This window comes from Ostrinia furnacalis, unplaced genomic scaffold, assembly GCF_004193835.3.
Source record: "Ostrinia furnacalis isolate ACB-3 unplaced genomic scaffold, ASM419383v2 OfSCF4045, whole genome shotgun sequence".
Taxonomy (NCBI): Eukaryota; Metazoa; Arthropoda; class Insecta; order Lepidoptera; family Crambidae; genus Ostrinia; species Ostrinia furnacalis.
Genome location: NW_021134284.1, coordinates 606,014 through 633,025, shown reverse-complemented (window position 1 = coordinate 633,025; position 27,012 = coordinate 606,014). Strand labels below are relative to the sequence as shown.

Genomic DNA, 27,012 nt, shown 5'->3' with positions numbered 1-27,012 from the left:
ACCTCATGAAGGTAGCAGGAAGGCGCTGGATTCAGCGTACCCAACTTATGGCCTGCCTGGGGCAAGTCATAGGCTGAGGTTGCACTTGGAATGGAATTTGACAGACTTTTGACATTTGTCAAAGTTAAAGTAAGATGGTCCGCGGCTTTGTTGTCATACACACATGCGATTTGAGGATACCACAAATAAGGCAGCTAAGGTGGAATCGCTTCCTTCCATTTGTTACCTTCTCGGTATTTCTACTTATACCAGGCAGGGTAAAAAACTTCGACACCGCGATGCAGGTTTGTAGGCGCGTTGGCGCGTGCCATAGTAAGGCAGGTGTCAGCGCCATCTATTGGGCGATGACTGTAGTGACTTGTCACACTACACAAAGACGCCAGAGGGGCTACTCCGAAAAATGTTATCCGAAGTTTCGAATGTTGCCATCCCTCTCACGCAAAGCGAGATGCCGGTATGAGCGACGGTGACAGCAGACCTGGCACTACGTAAATAGCGTTTCGGAGTAGCCCCCAGTTGTCTTGCGGTCGCTTACTGGCGCTGTTACCGCGGCTGCCGGTCCACAGTTCGGTGCTCAGTGTAGCCACGGCCGCTGGGAACCATTTGGGAGGCGGTCTGGAAGAAATTTGTAAGGTGAGAGTGTTAATATTGTAATTTATGGGTACGGGACTATTCCCACCTCTCGTTCCCACCGCTGCAACTCCTGTGTAGCCAGGATCTACAGCTTGACCGTCATAAGAACCCAACCAATGAAGGTCAAGTTTGTCCCGGGCGACTGGGCCGGAATTTTTTTTTGTCGTGATCGGATGTTGTGGTGTAATAAATTGCAGAAACGTATGATATATTGAATTAGCATTATGTCACATTCATGTTTCCAAAAATGAGATCCAAATTACTAGTATTATTTTCTAAAAAATGTAATTACTATTAAATTCCAATCGTTCGCAGTCGATCCGAGTGGACAAGTGCCAAGATGAAGCAACGCTGTGCGAAGCGTGCTTCCTGTTAGTGCACGCACCAGTAGAAGACGTGGAAATCGACAGCGTACTGGCTGCTATTGAGGTTTGCTTACCATATATTTATTTATTAGCTTAAAGGATCTGCCACACAAATGACGAATCCTTTAGCCTGCGTTTTATTTATCATCACCACTTTCGAATTACTATCAAGAAAGAAAATTTTACGATCGAGATAAAACTAGTCTATGTCTTTCTCCCAGATTATTTCTCAGAGACACTTCCTCATTTATAAGTATTGAAATATAATTATGAACTTTGAGCTTCTTTATCTTTACACTAGCTGTTCCCGCGACTTCGTACGCGTGAAAACTCGTTTTCGCAACATTTTTCATTATTGCTCTGCTCCTATTGATCGTAGCGTGATGTTGTATAGCCTATAGCCTTCCTCGATAAATGGGCTATCTAACACTGAAAAAAATTTTCAAATCGGACCAGTAGTTCCGGAGATTAGCGCGTTCAAGTAAACAAACAAATAAACAAGCTCTTCAGCTTTATAATATTAGTATAGATAGTATAAAACTATGTTGTTCCCGCAGTCTGTGCGTTTAGATCTTTTAAGCTGCGCAACGGATTTTAATGCGGTTTTCAGCAATAGCTAGAGTGATTCAAGAGGATGTATAATACATAGCACCTATGCCAAGGCGGGTCGCTAGTATAGCATAAAACTGCATTTGCCATTATTTTGCTTTATAGATTTTACTCACGCGAAGCGACGTCGAGCCCAAAGTGCTGATTCAAGCGCTCCAAAGACTAGAGAATATCATCAACGACAATCCAGATTTAGACACCCAGAAACTAGACCACGTAAGTACGAAAAATTATGAACGACTCCAATGGATTTTGTATTTTATGTCTTTTGTTTAAAGCTGAAAGTTAATTGAAGTAACGTGTAATTTTTTGATAAGTTTCTAAATGTTGTTTACCTTTAATAAGGCAGCAGAAATAGTTACCATCATTTTTTGAACTTTATTCCCTAGTTATAAAATAAAAAAAAAACAAAAAAGGTAAAAGCTAATCCACCAATAAGGTGGACCGAAGACCTCACAAAGGTAGCAGGAAGACGCTGGGTGCAGGCCGCTACCAACCGCGCGATGTGGAAGTCATTGGGGGAGGCCTACGTTCAGCAGTGGACGTCCTGTGGCTGAAATGATGATGATGATGATGAAAAGCTACTAAATCCCGTTTGTATAAGACATTGTAATGAATTTAAATATTTTTGCAGCTTTTATACTTGGTAGAAAAACTACGAACTCGCAAACACGCGACAGATAAAGAATCTAAGATACTACACAGAGACGTTATTATATTCATTGGTAAGTAAATACCTTTATTTTATTATCAGCTACAATAAAATTTAAAAAAGATGGTAAATGTGTCTATTGATAGGTCTGGGGCAGGGGTAGCCAACTTTATTAGTCATAAGATCTACTGTTTACTAACAAAACCGTGGTCATCTACCACTTACATACTTCTTGAAATCTTAAATGAAACAGCATAGTTTAGTACACAATAATGTAGTATTTTTGCCTTGCCACGATCGACTGGACTAATAGTACTGGCGCTGTACAATCCGTCATACATTTAATGTCATTTTTTTACGCAGTCGACATCGAATGCGTTTGACGTAAACTCACACTACGCCCCCATATAATATGCATGTAAACCCCTCTGCTTATACCTGTGTCTGTCTTGTTAGTTATCCTAAATAAATAAAATAAAATAAATAAATATGTGCTTCAGATTTGTGTGCTCTGTCACGTCATAATATGTCAATGTCACCACTTCTATGACGCTACCATACCTCAGGCACTGACTTAGCTATAGTCTGGGCGCCGAGCACGTAGAATTTCGTCCAATGACCCCAAGCTACCCATCCTTATCGCTCGCGCGTAATTATATTGCTGTCGCGACTGTGCGACGCGCGCCCGCAGTGGGTGTGCGAGCGCGACAGCAACATAATTACGCGCGAGCGATAAGGATGGGTTGCTGGGGGTCATTGGACGAAATTCGACGTGCTCGGCGACCGGGCTTTAGACGCTAGACCTATAGACGCCTATTTTCAAGGCGAGAGTGAATAGGCACTTACAGGACAGATATGTACCATCCTAGACTGCATCTCACTTAACACCAGGTGCGATTGCGGTCAAATACCTGCCTTGTCTAGCATAAAAAAAAATTGTATTAATTTATGTTGTATAGTATGTTTTATTTATAGGTAAATATGGCAACAATAACTACATAAATAATTATGAAAATGATAATATAATAGCTCAACTAAAGGACAAGCTGTCTTTGAATATACCGAATCCTGATGAAGGTACTTCTTATAAGGTAAATAACAATTTTCTTTTACACTGCGCCATTACATTTAAGTGGCGACCACGAGCTGGAAGACGTAGCGTGGGCAGGCCTCCCACTAGATGGACCGACGATCTGGTGAAGGTCGCGGGAGGCGCCTGGATGCGAGCGGCGCAGGACCGGTCTTTGTGGAAATCCTTAGGGGAGGTCTTAGTCCAGCAGTGGACGTGTTTCGGCTGAAACGAACGAACGAACTGCGCCATCTAATCTTGAACTAAGTAAACTTTTACTATGTGTAGGTACCAGGGGGTTCCCTTATTATTAAAGGTCTATTCCACTTTAATCCTACCTCTTAGATCCCCATGCAGTGGAGACTAACGCCCGTATTCACAAACGGTGCTTGCTTAAGTGAAGCAGCAAATCGAACTCACAGGGTTGAATAGAGCTCTGTGATTGGGTCGTGTGTAACCCTGTGCGGCCACGCGCACTGTGAGACCTCATAGTAATGTCTGTGATTACGGGTGTTAATGACCTAAATAATATAATGAATGATTATGATGTTGGTGACAAAAATGATGAATTTATTATTTGTTTACAGATGAACTTGCAAAAGATATTGCAGTTGGCAATAATCCATGAGAACCCTGAAGCCTTGCAGAGGCTGTTAAGCATCATGTGCGCTAACTGTGAGTATTATTAAATCTACATTTATACTAGCAAATTATTCTAGCAAAAAATTTATTCTAGCAAATAAATTATTGAATTTGAATTTGAAATTTGAATTAGCTACAGTCTTTGCGAGTCCAATGACAGCTTAACTTTCCCCCGGGACGAACTTGACCTTCACTGGTTGGGTTATTGGCGGTCAAGCTGTAGATCCTGGCTACACAGGAGTTGCAGCGGTGGGAACGAGAGGTGGGAATAGTCCCATATGTACTGACGGCTTGACGTTTCGGCTTGTGACCACGGCTGCAGCATAGCAGTCGAAACGTCAAGCCGTGAGAACATAATGTAACTCATTAATAAACGTCGCGTCACGGTAATAATATCATACAGTATTGTAACTTCATATAAACCGACGAAACGCGAGCTTTCCTTCGAATTTCAAATCTCGGGACGTGGTCGAAATCCAAAAGTTAGGGGTGGGTGCGAATGTGCCGAACGGACGGCGATGGCCTAGTGTTGAAAATGACTAAGGTGATTTTGACTGACCGTCATTTACGATCTTTGTCAAAAACTAGTCATTAACTGTCAGAAATTGTAATTTTCAGTCAGTTTGATTTGAAATGAAAATTATATATTGTATAAAACCAGCTTTTGCCAACGATTTCGCCCGCCTGAAATTAAAGTAACAGGTCATTAAGTACTCATTATGATTAGTAGATTCAAAATTATATTAGTATATTTTTTGAAATTAAATCTACTAATCACAAACAACACGCATTTTTATCCTATTCCATTCACAAAGTATTTTGTTTGTCTGAATAAAAAAAATCACAATCTCAAAACTAGATAGAAATTCTAAGTAGACAGATGTAATTTTATTAGAATGGGTACTGTAGGTAAGCAGCCCTATCGCATGTTGTCATACCGTGACGTACCGCGGGGCTGTTGACATTTTTTTCAAAAATATGGCCGAGTTGGAATACTGTATAGATAGTATTACCGTGGTCGCGTTAAGACCAGTGTCTTTCTATCTTAACACAAATGAGATGTCATATTTACTACACTCGGCATCAAATAAATCACACCTCGCTCGACAAGCACTTATCAAACGTATGCATCCCCACTTCCCACCAACATTGGTACCATTTGAAAGTCTATTTCAAAGGTCTTCATTTCATTAAAGAAAAGGTTTTTACCCCAAAAATGTGTCTTTAGAAGGATTCAGAGTCACTTCTTCAAAAAATAGGTAGTTACGTTTGAGCGAACTTTTATGGCTATAAAACTGTTAAATTGGGATTAATTGCTATCCATCTGTTAAAGAGGACACGTGAGATCATTATTTGGTTTTATAACCATAAAAATTGGTCTAATTGATCCCAGAGGTGAGCCCCAAGTGAGGCATTTTTTCAAGTCACATTTATGGTACCTGTTAATTGTTTTAAAAAAAAAATGTGTTTTTCTTTAAGTTTATTTATTGTGCTTTCAAATAACACCAATATTGTTGGGGCACCATGATTGTGTCAGAAGAAAATCCTTAAAGTTCGCGGAAGGTGCGGTTTATTTGATGTTGAGTATATTTTAACCCAAATGAGATGTCATTTTTACTATTTTTATTCCAGTATCAGCAAGCAAAGACCCGACTCTCCAGCTGTCTCTAACGCTAGTGATCCGAGCATTGTGCAGGGCCCATTCTCACACTTCTAACGTGGACGCGGCCAGTGTGCAACAGGCTGTCTTACTGTGTGATTCGGTGCCTTGCCTCACTGCCTTATTGAGGGTAAGTCTCCTACCTAATAAGCCCCCACATACTTAGCCCAGAATGCCCCCAAGTAGCCCAGAATGCCCTTCAACTAGCCCAGATTGTCCCTTTGTAGCTTAGAATGCTTCTGTGTAGCCCACAATACCACCATGTAGCCCATAATGCCCCCATCTAGCCTATAATGCCCCCATCTAGCCTATAATGCCCTCTATCTAGCCTATAATGTTCCCCATCTAGCCCAGAATGCCCCCTACCTAGCTCAAATAACTTTACTTAGCCCAGAATGCCTCCATGTAGCCCAGAATGCCCCCCATCTATCGCAGAATGCCCCCATTTAGCCCAGAATGCTTTCTACAAACTCCAGGCATTACCCCTCTATCTCTAACGCTAGTGATCCGATCATTATGCAGGGCCCATTCTCACACTTCTAATGTAGACGCGGCCAGCGTGCAACAAGCTGTCTTACTGTGTGATTCGGTGCCTTGCCTCACAGCTCTGTTAAAGGTGAGATACCCCCCCTAAAGTGTCCTTTTAAAAATAAACCTCATTCAGAATTGTCTCCCCCGTATGTACACTCCTGGGCCAGACTAGTCCTAAATACTCCCCCCTACTCGCCAGCCCAGAATGCCTCCCCTAAAAACACCGGTGGTCACATTTCTGAGACACCCCCCCCCCCTCCCTAGTGTGACGTAACATGTTTTGCAATTTCACATCGAAAAATTATTAAATTAACAGCAGTTCCGAAATTAGTTTTATTACCATTTAAATTAAGTATTTTTTTTATGAAATCAACATTATATCAAATATTTGAAACAATTGAAATCTGATGTCACGAAACTTAGGACCCCTCCCACCCCTTGTCACACCATGTCACACTTTGTCAACCCCCTCCCCCCCTCTTTACGTGTGACGTACTTTATGGATGACCCCTTAGTCAGAATACACACCAGAATAACACCTGACCCCCCCTCAGACAAAATGACTCCCTCCCCTTTCCTCGAGCTACAAACCCCCTCTGGGCCAGAATACGCCCCCTAGCCCAGATGGTGTGAACTGTATGGTCGCCTCTTCCATATCTAACGCCCTATAATGCCCTCCCCCCCGTCTAATAATGATAGTTCCCTTGCCTTCTAATCTGTTGCATTTTCCCACATTTTCCAGTACATAAGCGAAGAGAAGTCTCCTGGTGTTAGGAGAATGCTCTCGGACGCATTGGAAGGGCTGCTGTTGTCTAACGCGGGCTCCGAAGCCGCGGAGCAGTTGGGAAGAGTCGCGGCCGAGCGCGCCCGGGTCATGGTGGCTAGCGAGCAAGGTTGGTGAAAGGTCATCATCATCATTTCAGCCATAGGACGTCCACTACTGAACATATAATCCCCCAATGACTTATCACCAACCCCTACTCTTCCCGCGGGTGTCGTAAGAGGCGACTTAGGGACTACACATCAAACAGAGAATGGGCAGCAGCGCTCTCTGAAAAACATCAATCTTTTAAACTGCGATCTCCAACCCGCCTGCCAAGCGTGGAGATTATGGCAAAACCCTCCACTATAGTGGAGGAGGCTCATAGTCCAGCAGTGGACTGTAAAGGGCTATTGATGATGATGATGAATGATTTAGCAGTCTGCATCCAGCGTCTTCCTGCTACCTTTATGAGGTTGTTGGTCCATCTTGTAGGTCGATGTTTCACGCTGCATTTGTCTCCACTCCAGAACCTTGCTGCCCCATCGGCCGTCAGTTCTGCGTACTATGTGCCCTGCCCATTGCCACTTCAGCTTGCTAATCCATCGGACTATGTCAAAGACTTTAGTTCGTTTACGGATCTCCTCATTTCTGATTCGATCTCGTAAAAACACCGAGCATAGCCCTCTCCATAGCACGCTGTGCAACTTTGAGTTTCTGTATAAGGCCTATAGTGGTGGGTAGTTCGAGGCACAATTAGGTCAGCAAGAAGTCTCCTGGTGTCTGGAGGATGCTCTCGGACGCATTAGAAGGGCTGCTGTTGTGTAACGCGGGCTCCGAATCCGCGGAGCAGTTGGGAAGAGTGGCGGCCGAGCGCGCCCGCGTTATGATGGCTAGCGAGCAAGGTTGGTGAAAGGTCATCATCATCATTTCAGCCATAGGACGTCCACTGCTGAACATAGGCTTCCCCCAATGATTTCCATGTTGACCGATTCGCCCAGGCGCCTTCCTGCTACCTTCATGAGGTCATCGGTCCATCTTGTAGGTTGACGTCTTACGCTGCGTTTTCCGGTGCGTGGCCTCCACTCCCCTCTCCCTCCCTTTACAGGGCACTTGTACACGTCATAATCATTATATCTTTATTGCATAATGTGCTACAAACAAGCCAAACAAGGTCATTTGTGTCGTATTTCGTGTAGTGTGGAAGACATTATACGTTTCTGTGCCTTTGAATCGTGCTTGGGCTAGTATTTCACGACCCCGAGTATGAAACAAATAAGTTTACAGTACTACCACTTCGTAAAGACATATGAGCTGGTGGCGGAAGAATCTTTGTCACTTTTTTGTCACTCAGCCTCACTCAGTGATCATTTATGTAGGTTTTTTTCCTTATTTTTTACATAGGCCGTATCCACGTTCCAAAATACAGCTTGCCTTACCACCACTTCGAGCACGAAACCCCAAAAAAAAATTCCGTTTAATAAACTACATTATTTATCTTCCAGCCACCACTAGAAGCGGCGGTCTTAACATAACTGACACTCTGCTAGCCGCCATCAAAGACAACCATCTACTCCAAACTAAAGAACTGCCCGCCATCTTGACGTTAATACTCGAAACTGACGACACTAGCGCCAAAAATACCTTCAAAACCGCATACAAAATATTACTGGACAGCTATGAGTTGTACAACAAACAAATTATTGAAGAAATCATTGAGAAATTAATGAGAAACATCCAAAAGAATAAGACAGATTTGTCAAAAGATGTATTCGTGAAGTTGTTTAAAGATAAAGTTAAAATGACTTTGGAATTCTTCAATAGTATGCCCAATTTTGATCGTGGTAAAATTTTTACGTTTATAAACACTCAAGAATGTAGTGAAAGAGAAATATACTTTATAGCTGAAGCTAAGTTGTCTCTAACTGATGAAAAATTGGGAGAAATATTGAATGGTATTGACAGATTGGGAGTAAACTATGATGGCACTGATGAATTTGCTGTTAAAGCAATTTTGAAGTTCCTATCTGTGTATGCTACTGAATTGATCGGGAAATTCACAGAGGTTTGTTAACATTTTTTTATTTATTTCTAGCTTATTTTAGCGAATATTGGTCGTGTAAAACCAGTGCTTACATACTTATTTGCTTATTCCATAATCCATTCTTATTATAGTTCTGGCGATTAACTCAGTCAGTGCCTGAGGAATGGGAGCGGCACGGGAGGGGTAACATTGACATATACAGGGTGGAATTTTGTAATGCCACCTGGAGGGAAAGTACTCTTAATACTATAGATAGAAAATTTTACTGAAAGAAAACATTCCTTTATTTTTGAAAAGAAAGAGATCTGCATTCAAAGATTATCGAAATTTTTTCGAAAATTCACCACCATACCATACAATTTTCTGTAACATAATTAAAATAATTCAAGATTTGATGGATTTCCTTTCATTTGATTTATCAAGTTTGTTAGAGAGATTTCATGCTTATACTTAACCCTAACGATCTATGTAATAAAAATACAGGGTGTAATTTTTAACAGATTTTAGTTGGTTCGATTCCCGGGTGTGGCAAGCAATTTTTCCGAAATCTTTGAATGCAGTTCTATTTCTTTTCAAAAGTAAAGGAATGTTTTCTTTGAGAAAATTTTTCTATCTACAATATTAAGAGTACTTTCCCTCCAGGTGGCATTACAAAATTCAACCCTGTATATTACGACATAACAGGGCATACAAATCTAGTCTCGCTGACGTTTGACCGTCACAAAGTAACCTTCCCGTGCCGCTCCCATACCTCAGACAGGCCTCCGTTACTCGACCATGTCGGCCGAAATAATTACCTACAGCGCGCGACAACTCCAAGTTGCAAATCAGTCAGGGCCGCCACGCGCCTGTGAGCACACGCGTATTTCTATACACGCTCGGTCGATCATCGTCACAATCAAGGTTTATTGTTCCAACAGCACTGTTATCCTTCTTTAATGGAAAATCGTAATATTTAGGAATAATAATTAACGGTAGTAATTTAAATAATTAATAAAAACTGCACTTTTTAAATAATTTTGAAATGCTTATGACAAAAAACTGTAGAAAAAAAAACTTTAGCTAATATAAACATTAACTTTACTTCACCGTGTCTATTTTCCGACACTACACCTTTTAAAACTGTTTGTCCAATTTAGAATTATCGCAACACTGAAGTTTATTAATAGGTAGATACTTTAGAGATGGTACGATTATACAAACACCACTAGATTAAAGTTTACCAATCGTAATACAATAAATGCTTCTTAAAATTAAGTTTTTATTTATTTTACTTTGCTTATACAACCCTGACGCTTGAGCTGTGAGGTAGATCAATTCTGAACACAAAAAAATGGGCTCTTGTGAGCGTAGTAGTAAGGTGCGATTTCGAATGCACCATGTGCGTTGGATATTTTGCATTATTATTATTACCGTTAAAATGTCGGCATCTGATCCTACACAAAGGAGTGCAATTTCTGTTGCTACTATTATGTATTCAGTGCCTCAGATATTGACTAAGTTTCGCGCTAGACCTATAATGCATTATTTATTTAGAATTTGAGTCTTAGTTCTTAGATCTTTTCTTAACAGTTCCTTTTTTTTCAGCCATCTCTAAAACTAATAAAGAAAATCATCAGCAATATGCCACCAAAGTACATAATACACTTACAGAAACAATTCAACTCCTGTGTGAGCAAATACCACACAATAATCGGAGAGCCGGACATTCTGATATCTTTCAAAGATTGGTACAAAAGATACGATATAAAAACCAAAACCGAAAACATAAATAAAGATAACATTCACAAAGAATATTCTTTAGACATAAAAGCCTTAAAAATATACTCAGAATTGTTGAAAATACCAGCGTATATATGCGATGATTCAATTTTGAATCTATGCGATACAGTTTTGAACATATACACCGAAAATGGAGAGAAATACATAGATATATACAAGGAATACCTGTCAGATATGTTAAATATATCTTTAAGACTGAAAATATTTGACGAAATAACGCAGCATATTGTCAAAAGTCACAACAAAACTGGTTTGAAGTTTATCAAGTATTTTATAGATGTGTATTCTGTGTATTTTATAAAGAAACCGTATATTTTGATGGGGACTAGTAATGAAATATCGGCAGTTTTGGGAGATGTATTGAAAAGTTGTTTGAAGAAGAAAATGACTGTTGAAGACAGTGTTAAAGTGTTGGAGCTTATTGATACGGTAAGCATCATCATTCATAATTTAAGGTATAGTACGCAGAACTGACGGCCGATGGGGCAGCAAGGTTCTGGAGTGGAGGCCGCGTACCGGAAAACGAAGCGTGGGACGTCCACCCACAAGGTGGACCGACGACATCATAAAGGTAGCAGGAAGGCGCTGGATGCAGGCCGCTACCAACCGGGCAACATGGAAAGCATTGGGGGAGGCCTATGTTCAGCAGTGGACGTCCTATGGCTGAGATGATGATGATGATGAATTTAAGGTCATAGCACGCTTATCAGCCCGGAAAGAGATCAACACCCTTTCGCCTTTCGCCGCGAAGCAGGCGTTTACATTACGATTCAGATAAGTGTGCTTTGGAGTACGGAGTTTTATACAAATAATACTTTGAGTTAATACGATTACGATCCGTTTCCGGGTTGATAAGTGTGCTGCTTCCTTTAGTCTCCACTACAAAAGTACACCCCTCTTTACCAGTGGCAAATGGAGTATTTGGCTTACACTCCCCACGTTGGCCGGACACGTTTGTGAAACTTTAAAAGTGACGTTTCCCATACATTTTTTTGACAGTGACAGCACCTACCGCTAAAAAGACGCCATTTTACTTGCTAGCGCACAATCTCTCTTCAAATAATCAATCAACGTGTTCCCAGATATGGCCCGTATACCAAGCGCAGTCCACCTTCGAGGACAAATGCTCGCTACTGTCCCATACAACCCGGCTGCCGGTGCGACTGGCCTGGGACACTGTCCCGATGCAGTTTGTGTCCCGGGCGATTGTGGGGGCGGGAGGAGAGAGGCTGGTTGGGACGCTGCCGGGAGGGGACGAATGCAGGTAGGTTGTACAGTCGCGGAATGAAAAGGTTCGTCACCTTAGTGTCGGTTTTCGCTTGCACTAGGTACTGTAAGAGTCAAACCTGCCAACATAACAGAAAGAAACAGTGCTGCTAACATTTAAATAAATATGACGTTTGCTAACGAATAAGGTTTTGCTTGTTTACTTTTCTATCCCATCAGTGCAGCAGTGAATAGAATAGAATAGAAAGACGTTTATTTCCCTGGTTTATATGTTACATTATAGATCCATAGGCCAGTAGTGTGTTCGACCTATGGGTGTGTCAGCTACTTACAGTCTACTTATGTTTGTCTGAAAGATCTGTGTTGCGGAGAAAAACTCTGGAGCCGGTTTGGTAAAGTTGTATTTGTACTACACGCAGTAGATGTTGCTTTTACATTGGTTCGAGAGAGAGTGGTACAATGGTCGCACTCGTGCACAGCACGGACGGACGCGCGTAAAGCCATCTATGATTCTTTGTTTAAATCATTTTGTAAACTGTTAATTGTATTGTTAGTTCTTATAAAGCAAGATGAATTATAGATGGCGCTTTACAAACATTTGATTTATACTAATATAGGTAGATGGCGCTAAAATGGGTTCGGAACATGCTCCCCCCTTGAAATAGTTAAATAATTTAATTTTAAGTATTTAAATTGTTGTATTTAAAGTGTTTTAATTAAGTGTACCTACTAAGTTAAGTGTTTACATTATTAGGTTTAATTGCTACAATAAATCGAAATCTAAATTACTTGTGTATTATTAATTTGTTTGAAATAAGTTACCTACCTATCTATGTACCTATTCTGGTATTTCAATGAAACCCACATAACTTAAGCATTTATTGAAGTTTCACAAATAAATATTGGCATTAATGATAATGTACTAACTAATGCAATACAGTTGAGTACTATCTAATAATATGAAATTATACTGTATGAGTTTAAGATACATTTGCTTGATNCTATCTATGTACCTACTCTGGTATTTCAATGAAACCCACACAACTTAAGCATTTATTGAAGTTTCACAAATAAATATTGGCATTAATGATAATGTACTAACTAATGCAATACAGTTAAGTACTATCTAATAATATGAAATTATACTGTATGAGTTTAAGATACATTTGCTTGAAACAAGTATTACACAATATGAAATATGAGTCTAAGTTAGATTTGGTTACAGGCAAAATGGTTATAATATAATAGTATGATACTCTAGATATTTTAAGTTATTTTCAATGATAAATAAGATACAAGAAAGGTTAATACATAATGTTATTTAAGTAAGTTAATTATTATCTAATATTGGTAGAGGACAAATCCTCGGGAAGGACAGCTTGATGTTGGAGCCCTGGGATGTCCNTGCTTGATATAAGTATTACACAAAATGAAATATGAGTCTAAGTTACATTTGGTTACAGGCAAAATGGTTATAATATAATAGTATGATACTCTAGATATTTTAAGTTATTATCAACGATAAATAAGATACATTACTTGGTTACAAGAAATGTTAATACATAATGTACTAAGTTATTTAAGTAAGTTAATTATTATCTAATACTAGCTTTCCGCCCGCGGCTTCGCCCGCGTGGAATTTTGTCTGTCACAGAAAAACTTTATCGCGCGCGTCCCTGTTTCAAAAACCGGGATAAAAACTATCCTATGTTCTTTCCCGGGACTCAAACTATCTCTATGCCAAATTTCATCAAAATCAGTTGCGAGGTTTAAGCGGGAAAACGTAACAGACAGACAGACAGACAGACAGACAGACAGACAGAGTTACTTTCGCATTTATAATATTATATTAATATATTAATATATTAATATATATTAATATATTAATTAATATATTAATATATTAATATTAATATTAATAATATTAATATTATATATATTATTATATAGTTGGGATTGGTAGAGGAAATATCTTCGGGAAGGACAGCTTGATGGTGGAGCCCTGGGATGTCTTCAGTGTGGCAACGCGAGTCACGCCGTCGCCCCCGGGGTGTGTCTCGATGATCCTTGCCAGTCTCCACTGGCATGGTGGAGTGTGCTTGTCCTTGATGAGAACTACGGAGCCCGCTGCCAGCGTGGGTCCCTTGGAGCTCTGCCACTTGCCTCGTTGTTGGAGTAGCCCCACGTAGTCTCTTAAGAAGAATAAGAAGCCCTTCCAGAAAGATTGGTAGATCTGTTGGAGTTGTTGAAAGTATTTAAGTCGGTTGGTTGGGACTTCGTCGTATTGGTAATCCGGCAGTGCCACTGGAGTTCTTCCTATTAGGAAGTGAGCTGGTGTAAGGACTTGGAATATTTCGGAATCGGAAAAAGGAATGGGACATAAAGGTCTGCTGTTAAGGATGCCCTCTATCTGAATTAAAATTGTTGAGAAACCTTCATAGGTAAGTAGACTTTGTTTTAGGACACGCTTAAGATGATATTTACAACTTTTGACAGCGCCCTCTGCCAAACCATTCATGTGAGGTGAGTAACTAGGTACAAACTTCCATTCGATACCTTGCTCGGTGCACGAAGTTGTCAATTCGTTAGAGTTCGTGTTAAGAAAATCGTATAGCTCCCTTAACTCCCTGTCAGCACCCCGAAAGGTGGTGCCGTTGTCGCTCACCACCACTCGTGGCTTCCCGCGTCTAGCTATGAACCTTCTGAACGCTGACAGGAAGCTGTGAGTTTCTAGACCTGTAACAAGTTCAATATGTACGGCCTTCGTTGAAGAACATATAAAAATGGCAATATAGGACTTGTAAGTTTTGCAACCACGCCCCTGCCTGTCTTTGAGTAGAAATGGACCTGCATAGTCTAGTGCCACAGTGTAAAATGGCGGCGCCGGTTGCACTCTGTGACCTGGTAGGTCGCCCATAATAGGCGTCGGTGTATGTGGCTTGGCTCTGAAGCAAGGTACGCATTCTCTAAAAATGTTATTGGCTAAAAGCTTACCCTTGATAGGCCAGTACTGCTCCTTCATGCTAGACAGCAGCAGCTGGGGTCCTGCATGCATGAGGCGGACGTGCTCGTTCCTCATAATTAGTTTGGTTAATGTGTGATTGCTGTGTAGTATGATGGGGTGTTTTTTGTCAAATTCGTAGTGTGATTGACTGAGACGTCCTCCCACCCTTATAAGATCATTATCCATAAATGGTTTAAGACTCAAAAGTTTTGAGGTTTTAGGTAATTGTGAGTTATTTTTAAGAAGTTTGTATTCGTTAGGAAATGATTCTATTTGTGTAAATATTATTAGTTTATTGGCAGCTTGCCTTTGCTCTTGGCATGAAATTGGCCCTGTAATTTTGTGGGTTTTATTTTTGCAGTTGTGTAAAAACCTTAGTACGAGTGCAAATATACGAAATAGTTTCGTGTCACTGGACCACCTTGAAATTAAATTGTTTATGAATGTGTTATCGTTAGCCCTATTTTGTGTTGTGTTGCATAATGTTTTGCATGGGGAATGTTTTGCCTTTAGCTCAATTAATTCTTGGGTTTGCTGTTTATTTTGAGGCCACTCACCTTGTGGTTTACTCAAAAATGTTGGACCTTCAAACCAAAACTTAGAGGTAGTTGTGCAGTTAACTAATTTGTCAGGTAAAACCCCCCTTGAAAGCAAATCTGCTGGGTTTTCATTACTAGGAACCCAGCGCCATTTGGACTTGTCTGTTAGAGCTTGAATCTTGGTAACTCTGTTGGCTACAAATGTATTTAGCTTGTGAGGTTCTGTCTTTATCCACGCTAACGTGATAGTCGAGTCGGACCAGTATTGAATGTCGTTTATAGGGACTTTGAGTGATGACTGCAAATCCTTCATATTGACTGCCAACAATAACGCCGCACTCAATTCGAGGCGGGGTATAGTTTGAGTTTTTAGTGGTGCTACTCGTGTTTTTGAAAATAATAATCGAACTAGAGTTTGGCCTTGTGCATTGGTTGTAAGCACATAAATGGCCGCCCCGTAAGCTTGTGTGGAGCTGTCTGCAAACCCATGTAATTGGAAAGTTATATAATTGCTTATTGTAACTACTCTGGGAATCTGTAATAATCTTAGGTATTGAAGTCCATTGTAAAATGTTAACCAATCTTTTAAAAGAGTTTGTGAAATAGGTTGGTCCCAATCCGACCCGTCCACCCATAGTCGTTGAATGAAGCATTTGGCAAGAATTAGGCATGGGCCTAATAGACCCAAAGGGTCGAAGATACTTGAAACTCGAGATAAAATAACTCGTTTTGTTACATTGTTTGGTATAGGTTGCAAATTAATTGAATAATTCAAATTGTCGTTTTGGTTTGACCATTGAAGTCCTAATATTTTGTGCAAGCTATCCCCTGGTTGTCCGAGTTGGACGCTTTGTGATGTTGTACTTTCTGTTTGTGTAGGTAGTGCTTGTTGAATTTGTGATGAATTAGTTTTCCACTTACGTAGATGAAAGTTGGCTGTGCGCAGGACTCTGTCTACCTCCAGGGCGACCTGCGTGATTCTGTGCTCATCGTCACCTGAGAGAAGTAGGTCATCAGCGTAGAACTGCTCCTCGATCGCTGCGGCCGCTGCGGCTGCTACCGGCAACTCGGCTGAAGACCGTGCTGCATCTGGAAGTTGTTGCAAAGCAGTGCGAGTTTCTTGTGCCAAATGCAGTAAGCAGCGTGTTGCAATGTGCGGCGCAGGTTTCAGCCCAAAGCTGAGTGTTGTTAATTTGAAAGTTTGAAGCTCATGGTGAGGCTCCTCCCTCCACAGAATGCATTGCAGAGGTTGTTGATCAGCATTTATGTGTATGCAACAAAACATTTTACGTATGTCGGCGTTAATTACATATTTGTGCAATCGAAAACGTAATAAAATGTGATTTAGTGTATCCTGTTTGATTGTGCCCTTGTGCAAAATATCATTCAGAGAATACCCGGACGAAGTTGGACAAGAAGCATCGAAAACTACTCTCAGGGGTGTGGTAGACTTCTCTAGGTTGACAACAGCATGATGTGGTAAGAAATTAAGCGGGACGTCAGAGGAAGTACATTTCTCCATGCGCCCTGTTTGTTCAAATTCTCTCATAAATTGAATATACATTTGCTTAAACTCATCGTTTTTTGAAAATTTTCGTTCTAATGAATGGAATCGTTGTTGGGCAATGTGCTTAGATTGACCCAAATTACTAATAGGAAATTTGAATGGTAATTGTATTACAAAGTTGCCCTCAGCATTGCGAGTGTGTGTCATGAACACCTTCTCACATACTTTGTCATCATAGGACACTTGATCATTATGGGGAGTGAATGGATTGTCACCACATTCCTCCATTTCCCAGAAATGTTTTAATTGAGTTTTTAATGATAAATTGCATCGTACCTGTATGGGACTTGCTAAAGACCCTGATACTATCCAGCCCAGCTTTGTCTTTTGTAATATAGGACAGCCCTCTCCCAGACTATGCCTTCCAAAGCACAATAAGTTGTAAAATAGCTCGGTACTCTCAGTGGTGTAGTAGACTTCTCTAGGTTGACAACAGCATGATGTGGTAAGAAATTAAGCGGGACGTCAGAGGAAGTACATTTCTCCATGCGCCCTGTTTGTTCAAATTCTCTCATAAATTGCTTAAACTCATCGTTTTTTGAAAATTTTCGTTCTAATGAATGGAATCGTTGTTGGGCAATGTGCTTAGATTGACCCAAATTACTAATAGGAAAGGACAATGGGCAAAATGGTACCCGGCTCCAATAGATATGCTTCTAGTGTCGTTTGAAAGGTCTTACCAAGACAAACAACTTTTACTATGGGCACCAGCCTCAGATCTGGTTGTGTTCGAAGATAAACATACTTTTTAGCAAAATACTACCCGGCTCCAATAGTTATGTTTGTAGTGTCATTTGAAAGGTCTTACCAAGACAAACAACATTTACTATGGCCACCAGCCTCAGATCTGGTTGCGTTCGAAGATAAACATACTTTTTGTGTAACTTAAGTCTCATACGTGTCCATAGTATGGTACTTAGGTTGTGCGAGGCATGAAGTGTTTACTGCTCCAGCATCCTTCCTTAACTCTATAATTATTGATAGGGATAATTGTGAAATACATTTTTTTTGAAGAACTACTACCCCCTTATTAATAAAAAGTTACACCTAGGAGAAACCTTGGATTAAAATGACATTTCCATACCAAATGACAATTTAAGCCAGAGTTCAACTAGGGTGTAACTTTTATTAATAAAGGGGTTAGAGTTTTATTACTTCTTAAGGGTTTTATTATGGGTTGGTAAAGCGAATAAACCCACAAGACCCAATAAGTCCACCCACAAGATGGACCGACGACCTCATAAAGGTAGCGGGAAGGCGCTGGATGCAGGCCGCTACCAACCGGAAATTGTGGAAATCATTGGGGGAGGCCTATGTTCAACTAGACGTTCTATGGCTAAAATGATTATGATGATGATGATGAAAGCGAATAAAGGGCTAATAGCTTGGGTAGTTCATCGTAGGTACAATCCTTTCCTTTTGAATGTTTATTTTAGTTATATTAATAGATTCTAGTCATAGTACATACTCGTATACATGGATGATTGTGTTATACTTACTTTCATATAATACTTAGTGGAATTACTGCTTTCAAAACGTGAATTAGAACTGGCCCCATAGCAGACATTTTCCTACATCTAAAGGCCTTTTGAAATATATATTGGTTATGGCTATTGGAGCGGGTACCACTTTCCATACATTTGTGCCCATCGTCCTTTGAATGGTAATTGTATTACAAAGTTGCCCTCAGCATTGCGAGTGTGTGTCATGAACACCTTCTCACATACTTTGTCATCATAGGACACTTGATCATTATGGGGAGTGAATGGATTGTCACCACATTCCTCCATTTCCCAAAAATGTTTTAATTGAGTTTTTAATGATAAATTGCATCGTACATGTATGGGACTTGCTAAAGACCCTGATACTATCCAGCCCAGCTTTGTCTTTTGTAATATAGGACAGCCCTCTCCCAGACTATGCCTTCCAAAGCACAATAAGTTGTAAAATAGCTCGGCGCCAATGAGTAGGTCAACCTCACCCGCTGAAGAGAAGTTCTCGTCTGCCAATTTGATGTGAGCTGGAATGTTCAAGAGTTGAGTTATTTTTGGTGAATTATAATTTGGTAGATTACAAATTTGTGGCACAATTAAACAAGTCAGCTTTGTTTGAAATTGTCTATCATTTGACTCAATATTGAGGTTACAATATTCTTTTATTTTGGTTGAAGTATCATTGAAACCTATCACTTCCATATTGACATTTCGTTTGGCTAATTTCAACAATTGAAAGGCCTTTTCTGAAATAAAATTGGATTGTGAGCCACTATCTAGTAAGACTCTCAAGTTGTGGGTTTGATGTCGCGAGTCGTATGCTCGGACCATTGCTGTAGACAAAAATACAATTTTTTGATTTTTGGTTGGTGCGGTGACCGCATTATTATGTGTATGAGTATTGATTGAACCTGCATTTGCTGCTGGCTGTACATGTTCCCTCACTGGCACTTGGTTATTTGATTTATTGGTTTGGTGAGAGTGCAGCGAGGTACTTGAAATTGGTTGTGCAACATGCATTGTAGAAGGAGTCACGCTGTCAATATGTAACAGTGTGTTGTGCTTACCTTTACAGTACTTGCAGTGCGAAGAGCGACAATTGCTCACATTGTGATTGTTGCCTAGGCAGTTTGTACACAAATGAAATGACTTTACAGCCCTATAGCGTTCCCTTGCATTCAGAGCCAAGAAATTGTTACATTGGTTAAGATAGTGCCTACCTTTACACTGCGGACACGAAGGATTTACAATTGGCTTTGAGGATGTGGTTACCAAACTTTTCCGTGCCTCTGGGCCCCCAGGTTTAGTGACATTCAAGTTGTCGAGAATGTCAGCTCGCCTCCGTATAAAGTTTTTGAAGTCCTGCAACGAAGGTAGTACATTTGAGCTTTGGTTTTCCTCCCATGATCGTTGCAGCGAGGAAGGTAATTTGTTCGACATGAAATAAATGATAATTAAGTCCCAATCATCAATGGGAATGTTAAGTGTGTGAAGTGATCGCAGATGTTTGTTTATATTATCAATTAATGCTCTAAGTGACTTGGCATTTTCAGATGAAATAGATGGTATTTCAAAGAGAGATCGAAGGTGATTTGAAACTAGTAAGCGAGGGTTGTTGTAGCGTTCACACAACAGCCTCCACGCCATTTGGTAACCATCAGATGTGTATTCTATCGAATTGACAACCTCGAGAGCTCCGTCCTTCAGACAACTGCGAAGATATTTAAACTTTTGTATTGATTTTAATGAACTCTGATTTATTAAGGCATCGAATGTCTCCCTAAATTCAAGCCATTCCCTAAAGTCACCGCTAAAACTGGGTAATGCAATTTCTGGAAATTTAATGGAGTCAATACATTCACTACTATGAGATGGTTTGGCTTCAGGTTCATCATTGTCGTTTCTAAAGGCCATAACCAGGCCCTTGGCCTTGGCTAGGCTCTCAAAGTAAAGCTCCTCGAACTTTTCACGTTCGAGGAGTTGAGAACTGGTGTCCTCGGACAGGCACTCTAATTGCATCTGAATTGTGTCAAATTTCTCATAAGTTGATTTAACATTTTCTATGCGAAACTCAAGGTTTAAAATATCATCTGCAGTTAATGGAGTTGCTAAATTATCTATGAAATTGGTGAATTGGGTAAGTTTACCCTTAAATGCTGCTCTACTGCGTGAAAGTTGAACAATGTCGTTGGGAAAAGTTTTGTCTTGTGACGTAATTTTGAAAAATTGTATAAAATTTGGTTAGAAATTGTAAGTAAGTAAGATAGAGGGTTTGGTGTGAAATAATAAAAGGAACCAGCTCACTCTCCTTTAGAAGCTCGAAGTCGTCTTGGCGTGGTGTTGGTTGCACGTAGAGGTTATGCACGCTTTATCTTCCGGCGGCGTCGAAAAATTTATGAAAATATCCAAGCGTCGCACGAAGGAACCAGCTCACTCTCCTTCAGAAGCTCGAAGTCGTGTTGGCGTGGTCTTGGTTGCACGTGGTGCACGTGCACGTTTTTTCTTCCGTCGGCGCAATCGGCGGACGGCGGCGTCGAAAATTGGATGAAGTATCCAAGCATCGCCGTCGGGCGTCGCACGCAGGCACCACGTAGAGCACAGGGGTCACCAAAATTTGTTGCGGAGAAAAACTCTGGAGACGGTTTGGTAAAGTTGTATTTGTACTACACGCAGTAGATGTTGCCTTTACATTGGTTCGAGAGAGAATGTTACAATGGTCGCACTCGTGCACAGCACGGACGGACGTGCGCAGCGCCATCTATGATTCCTTATTTAAATCATTTCGTAAACTGTTAATTGTACTGTTAGTTCTTATAAAACATGATGAATTATAGATGGCGCTTTACAAACATTTGTTTTATAATAATATAGGTAGATGGCGCTAACATGGGTTCGGAACAGATTTTTTCTCAATATTTCTATTTTTTTGTATGAAAAGGCAAAAAGTTTGTTCTAGAAATGAATTCGCCATCTTTTAATTATCCGAAAATGACACCACACTTGCCCTAATACCCATAGTTTTGAAGATACTTAAAGTGAAGCGCGGCAGAAGGAAACTTGCCCCCCCTCCTCCTGCTACCACAGGGGGGGCTCCCGATGTCTACCGACGGAAATCGACTCAGGAGCACCCAAAGAACAACTGGTGCAAAAATGAGCCTTCTATACCAAAGTGGAGGGGTTCTTGCACTAAATTCCCTACTATTTCTGGTTATTATTTGTTACAGGTACATGATTTTGTTATCTATTTGATTTCGTGATCGCTTCGCTGTCTACCGAAATATGGTAAAAAAACAAACGTAAACTGTTTTATTAAATGAAAACGTTAATGTATGTTTCATCGTCTACCCTAGATTTAACACGTAGCTCTAGGTACTCGTAGTCAAAGCCATGTGTAGAGAAAAGTACCAAAATACTCGTAAATCTCTCAACTAAACAGAACACAGCTAATTTTCGTTGTTTCATCTCCGTATCGAACTTCTGTAACGGGACAACTGGAGCACGAGAATTCGCGTCGCTCCGTTGTACGCGAGTTTTTGTTTCGCCAGTCACCGGCCCTTTTTGTGTGCAGCGCCCGGAAGGGGCGTGAAAAATGAATTCCTGGCGCCGTGTCTATGTTTTCGCTGTCATGAAGTTGGGAAAAAGGTTGATCTGTCTGTATTTCGATGAAGTGGCTGTGTAAATGCCGCTCTACGAGCAGCAGATGTACGAAGTAAATTGAATACTTACTACTTGGTTTAAAAAGTATCATGCTAGTGAGAAATTAATTATCTTCTTATTCTGACTAGTGTCCGACCGAATATGGATTTTCAGCCGAAAACGGAAACGAAAACGAAGCTTCGGCTGCAGTCTTATTTTCGGCCGAAAACGAAAACGAAAACGAAAATGACCTTCACCTGTCAAATTTCAATCTGTGATCAAACAATATGAAATTTCCTATGTAAAAACTTTGAAAACCGTTAATGTTTTGACCAAAAACATAATGACGTTTGACAGTTAATTTTGATAAGGATTGATTTAAGAAAACCGGCATTAATACACTAAAAATTTAAGACATTATTATGAATTCTTAGTAGAATATTATTTCCGGTGTATATTGGAATATTGGGAAGTGAAGAAGAAATAAAGGGTGTCCAGTGGGAATTTTTCAACTTCAAAAATGAACACAAATAAATTTTATGAATGGAATGGACACTGGAGTTTAGATTTCATTTTTTTATAGGCAATGTCGTTTAAATGATGCACGTTTTACTCTAGCCACTCTCACACTTACATTCGCAACTATACGAGAGCAACTCGCGCTAATAGTTTTCTTGCAACTTCACGGTCCTCTTCGTGAGTGGTGAAACACCTTCTTGCTGAAATAGAGTTCCGTAGTTGTCCGGGATGCAGTTGCAGTTGTGGTATCAGACGTTCATCGATCATTCGACAATACAATTGACTTGTTGATTTATGCAAGTTCCGCATAATTTCGTCTTGAACTTGGGCCACGTTCGGCGTCGCTGCTGATTTTGATGGGTTTGGAGGAATCCTGTGGACGACTTCTCTCTTGCTTGAACTTTTGCACTCACGATGAGGTAAGTTGTGTGCTTGGGCCATCATTCAATCGCTGAATATTGAAATGAGTACGAAAAGCGCGACGCACTCGATCTATGATTCGTCGCATTTCAAATACTTATTGCTCAACTGCGAACGCTCTGTAGGCTCCCGACCAGTGACTCATGGCGCATTTCAAATCCGCATTAGATTCTATTTTGAAACAATTAAACTTAATGAAAAATCTATGGTTTTATTTGTATTAAATTTTGAACTTGGAAAATTCTCGCTGGACACCCTTTACAACGTAACCTCACTTCACAACTTCAAAAGAGTGTGACAATGACAATACCGCGTCCGTTCAAGTCTGATTGGAACCATGAGTGCACCCGATTCACTCCCGAAGATATCGGAACGATAAACGTCACCATCTTATTCACGTATTTCTGATATTCGGTTTGGCCGAAGCTTCGGCTGGTTTTTGGCCGAAAACGAAAATATAGCCGAATGTCCATCGTTTGGCCGAAAATGGCCGAAAACGAAAACGAAAACGAATATTCGGTCGGTCACTAATTCTGACGTCCTACTTGATATCTATGTATTTTCTCTGCTTGACCTATGATTGACTGGTAGAAAAAGCCTCTTGGCATCAAGTCCGCCACTGTACTTATGTGCAATAAGTTTAAATAAATAACACCCGTATTTACAAACGATACTTGCTAAAGTGAAGCAGCAAATCGAACGCACAGCGTTGAATAGAGTTCTGTGAATAGTTCGTGTGTGACAGTGTGAGTCCATGCGCACTGTAGTAATGTTTGTGAGTACGGACGTACTTACATATCTCTTTCTTAAGAAACGTTTTTCTTGCCCTTATGTTTGTTTACCATTAGTTTCTCTTCACTACCCCACTCTTCTCTCTTCATATACATATAGCTCTAATAACCATGTAAATTATTTAAATCATCACCAGTTTAATTTGATAATAGTAGTACGAGTACATCCATCACGTAGTCTCACTAACCCAGTATTGGACAATATTGATTGCGAGCGCGGGATGTGGTGTGCGGAAACACCTCGCCTCCACGGATATTGGCTGTGGTGAAGTCTGCCTACAACTGCTACAACCTATGTACACGTGTACTGCATACTGCAAATGTTGTTCCTTTTTTAAACTTTCCTGGTCTGCTGGCTGGTAGAGTTGCGAAGGAATATGCCTTTATCGATGAAAATAGAGTTAGACACTTCTACCGGTGATAAAATGATAAGGCAACGTCGTTTTCTTATTAAAAAGAGAATTTTCGTATTTCCTCACTCAGCTACTTGTACGATAAACAATAACTTCTATAAGTTATTTCTTTATATGCCTATGCATTAGGTATAGATTTTATATAAAGAAATAGAAAATTACACTTGACGTGTCCCCAACCAATCATTCATTTCATTTTGTGAGAGGCTTTTCAGTATTATTAATTTTCGTCAAATAAAAAGAGCGTTGAAGAATGGCCCTACTTATCTCCACCGAATACTTATAAGAGTACTGAAAATGTTAGTTCCTATTTTGGCTCTTTTTACGTGACGCCAAGTATAATCCCATGCTTATACCGTTCTGCAACAAGGTGCATTGTAAGTAATTTTATGCCACAGTTTACACAATATGTCTGCGCCATAAATACCGTACAATACAATAACCGAATTACCTTGACTTTGACTCATATGCTGGAGCTATTTCATCCAGCTTTACGGTTCCCCCGGGAACTGCAGTTCCAACTTCGGTTAGTTGAACTTTGTTGTGTAATATGCAGCGGTTCCGTGTTAGTGAGCGAATTGCATTTTGAATATTGTCGATGTTTAATGTGTTCCTATTAGAATTAGCAAGACCGAGTTTGCAACCGTTAATTAATTAGATAGACTATCTAATTAACTGATATCTGATAGAGTATACATGAATGTTTATGAACTAATGACAGAGATAGTAATATTTAATATCTTAACTGTAGAGTTATTCACTTCATAAACTTCATTATTTTCTTAATGGCTCTTGGCATGCTGTCGTTGTAGTGGATGTCAAATTGACAATAGCTTTCAGTTCTGTTAATTCCCACACAAAGACACTGGTGGTTTAAATAGCTAAAGCTAAACCACATTTTCCACACTTAAAATGGCATAATAGTCTACATGCATTCCTCCAAAAACCATAAGCCTATTAAAACGGCTTCTAATGTAAATTACGAATCAGTAGACTCTCTCGCTATCGTGCACTTACGTGCGTCATTCATGATGTTTTGTTACGTTTAAAGAATGAAATTCACAAATACCAAATGCATCCATACGATACGACGCCTTAGATTTTGTCTGTTTAAATACCATGGATGAGAAAACTTGAAAAACTTTCGTTCGTCTACGCCGTAGACGTTTTTCAGGCAGCGTTTCAGCGTATACTCTACGCTCTGCTTCATTCAGGTAAAGCCTGCACTTGGTGTCACGCACTTGCTCCGTTTCCCTCCACTGTGCACTAAACCACCGTCGTCAGCTGTCACCTTTGACACAAGTCACAAACAGTCACGCACGTCACAAGTTGACACCACACGACCCATCTGTTCATTGTGCACTACATTGGCGTGAATTGTGCGGTCGTTGCTGTGGTACGCTTTTGAATATGATTTGTGATACCTACGAGTAACATGGAATAGTCACAACATTTTGAACCGTATTTTAGTAGCGCAAGGAATCTGTTTGCCATGAATAATTGCGATCCGTCGATGTAACAAAAAGATTGTGTGCGAAGATGAATAGAATGCATGTTATTATTTATATGGAATTTGAATACAGATGCAAACTGATAATAGCTGTTGGCTTACGAACATCTTACTTCAGAATGTACTTTCTTTAACATTTAAAACACAGTATTTGCGTTCCCAGCACATAGGGAGAGTTCGGTATATTGTACCGCCGGGTAAATTGTACCACCCTCATATTTCGTATAGTATTTATTGAATGTCTGTAATTGCAACACTCAGCGATACACAACTAAATTCAATTAATATCGGCCATGTGGTTTTTGCTGTGACAACGAACACGTGTGTTTTATTTTGAAAAGTATTTTTTCATTGTTTTCAAGTAACTTTTGACAATGCATGTTTAGTATGTAATTTTGTTAAATTTAATCACAGGGTGTTTCTAATATATTATTTAAAAGCGTAAATTAGCGTGGATTACAATTATTTGAAAAAATTTTCGGTATTTATAAGCTATATTTTTTACCGATTTTTTAAAAGCACTATCACCTAGTCGGCTAAATTGTACCACATCAAGTTGTATGGAACTTTACCAAAGGATTTTGAATTTTTTTTTAGTAAATCATATTTTGAAGTTATAATAGCGTAGTTATGTTTGACTAACAATAAATGAAAGCAAAAGACTGGCAAAGTAGATGAGGTACAAGTGTGCGTTACGATAATTAGAATTACAAAACTTTTACTTAAAATCGTGATAACGTGTAAAACAATATCGATTGTCTATGTTATTAACTACTGTTCCTTTTCGTTACCTAATTTGTTAAGCATGTATCGTATAATATTTTGCCGTAGTTTTTTTATAGGCTTGAAATTTATTGAAATCCAATTTAGTAATCCTGTGGTACAAATTATCGAACCGGTTGGCTAAATTGGACCGAAGCTCTGAGCTGGTATTTTGTTGATTTGTGCTAAATATACGACAATTGTGTTGATTAATACATATGAAATAGTAAGTTGAATAATTTATCTTTCATTATATACCATGAACATTAGCAAAAACAAAAGAAAACTATGTGTAAAATGAGATTGAAAAAAACTGGTCCAAATTAGCGGACTCTCCCTTATGTATGTAGAATCTATTCAAAGTCACAGTTGTAGTCTTCTTAT

At 39.8% G+C, this 27,012-nt stretch overlaps 3 protein-coding genes across 16 annotated transcripts; 2 read left to right on the top strand and 1 right to left on the bottom strand.

The window, feature by feature from the left end:
- The first annotated feature begins 1,540 nt into the window (after window positions 1-1,540).
- LOC114358587 (uncharacterized) lies at window positions 1,541-7,062 on the top strand. The gene is made up of 7 exons (XM_028312586.1): window positions 1,541-1,558; window positions 1,713-1,823; window positions 2,242-2,332; window positions 3,235-3,350; window positions 3,916-4,003; window positions 5,603-5,760; window positions 6,904-7,062. The coding sequence occupies exons 1-7, from the start codon at window positions 1,541-1,543 to the stop codon at window positions 7,060-7,062; spliced, it is 741 nt and encodes a 246-aa protein (XP_028168387.1).
- Window positions 7,063-7,711: 649 nt separating this feature from the next.
- Window positions 7,712-12,015, top strand: LOC114358586 (uncharacterized). The gene is made up of 4 exons (XM_028312585.1): window positions 7,712-7,826; window positions 8,427-8,986; window positions 10,553-11,176; window positions 11,830-12,015. Exons 1-4 carry the CDS (start codon window positions 7,712-7,714, stop codon window positions 12,013-12,015), a joined length of 1,485 nt encoding a protein of 494 aa, XP_028168386.1.
- Window positions 12,016-12,358: 343 nt separating this feature from the next.
- Window positions 12,359-20,780, bottom strand: LOC114358595 (uncharacterized). 14 transcript variants are annotated; one of them, XM_028312606.1, is made up of 5 exons: window positions 18,992-20,775; window positions 16,514-17,429; window positions 13,988-14,207; window positions 12,988-13,378; window positions 12,359-12,812 (listed from the first exon to the last, which is right to left on the bottom strand). In XM_028312606.1, the coding sequence occupies exons 1-4, from the start codon at window positions 20,594-20,596 to the stop codon at window positions 13,312-13,314; spliced, it is 2,808 nt and encodes a 935-aa protein (XP_028168407.1). In that variant the 5' UTR covers window positions 20,597-20,775; the 3' UTR covers window positions 12,359-12,812; window positions 12,988-13,311. The 14 variants fall into 14 exon arrangements, with proteins under 14 accessions (XP_028168407.1, XP_028168402.1, XP_028168405.1 ...); XM_028312601.1 differs by having other exon boundaries at window positions 14,531-17,429; window positions 18,992-20,773; XM_028312604.1 differs by having other exon boundaries at window positions 13,988-14,710; window positions 16,439-17,429; window positions 18,992-20,772.
- Between the last annotated feature and the right edge of the window lie 6,232 nt (window positions 20,781-27,012).

Coding starts and splice junctions, on each gene's coding strand:
- LOC114358587 (XM_028312586.1), top strand. Junction 2,333..3,234: donor AGACGTTATTATATTCATTG/GTAAGTAAATAC, acceptor TTTTATTTATAG/GTAAATATGGCAACAATAAC. Junction 4,004..5,602: donor AAGCATCATGTGCGCTAACT/GTGAGTATTATT, acceptor TTTTTATTCCAG/TATCAGCAAGCAAAGACCCG.
- LOC114358586 (XM_028312585.1), top strand. CDS start 7,712: ATGCTCTCGGACGCATTAGAAGGGCTGCTGTTGTGTAACGCGGGCTCC. Junction 7,827..8,426: donor TATGATGGCTAGCGAGCAAG/GTTGGTGAAAGG, acceptor TTTATCTTCCAG/CCACCACTAGAAGCGGCGGT. Junction 11,177..11,829: donor TGTTGGAGCTTATTGATACG/GTAAGCATCATC, acceptor ACGTGTTCCCAG/ATATGGCCCGTATACCAAGC.
- LOC114358595 (XM_028312600.1), bottom strand. CDS start 20,596: ATGCAATTAGAGTGCCTGTCCGAGGACACCAGTTCTCAACTCCTCGAA. Junction 17,430..18,991: donor GAAGGCATAGTCTGGGAGAG/GGCTGTCCTATA, acceptor AGTCTGGGAGAG/GGCTGTCCTATATTACAAAA.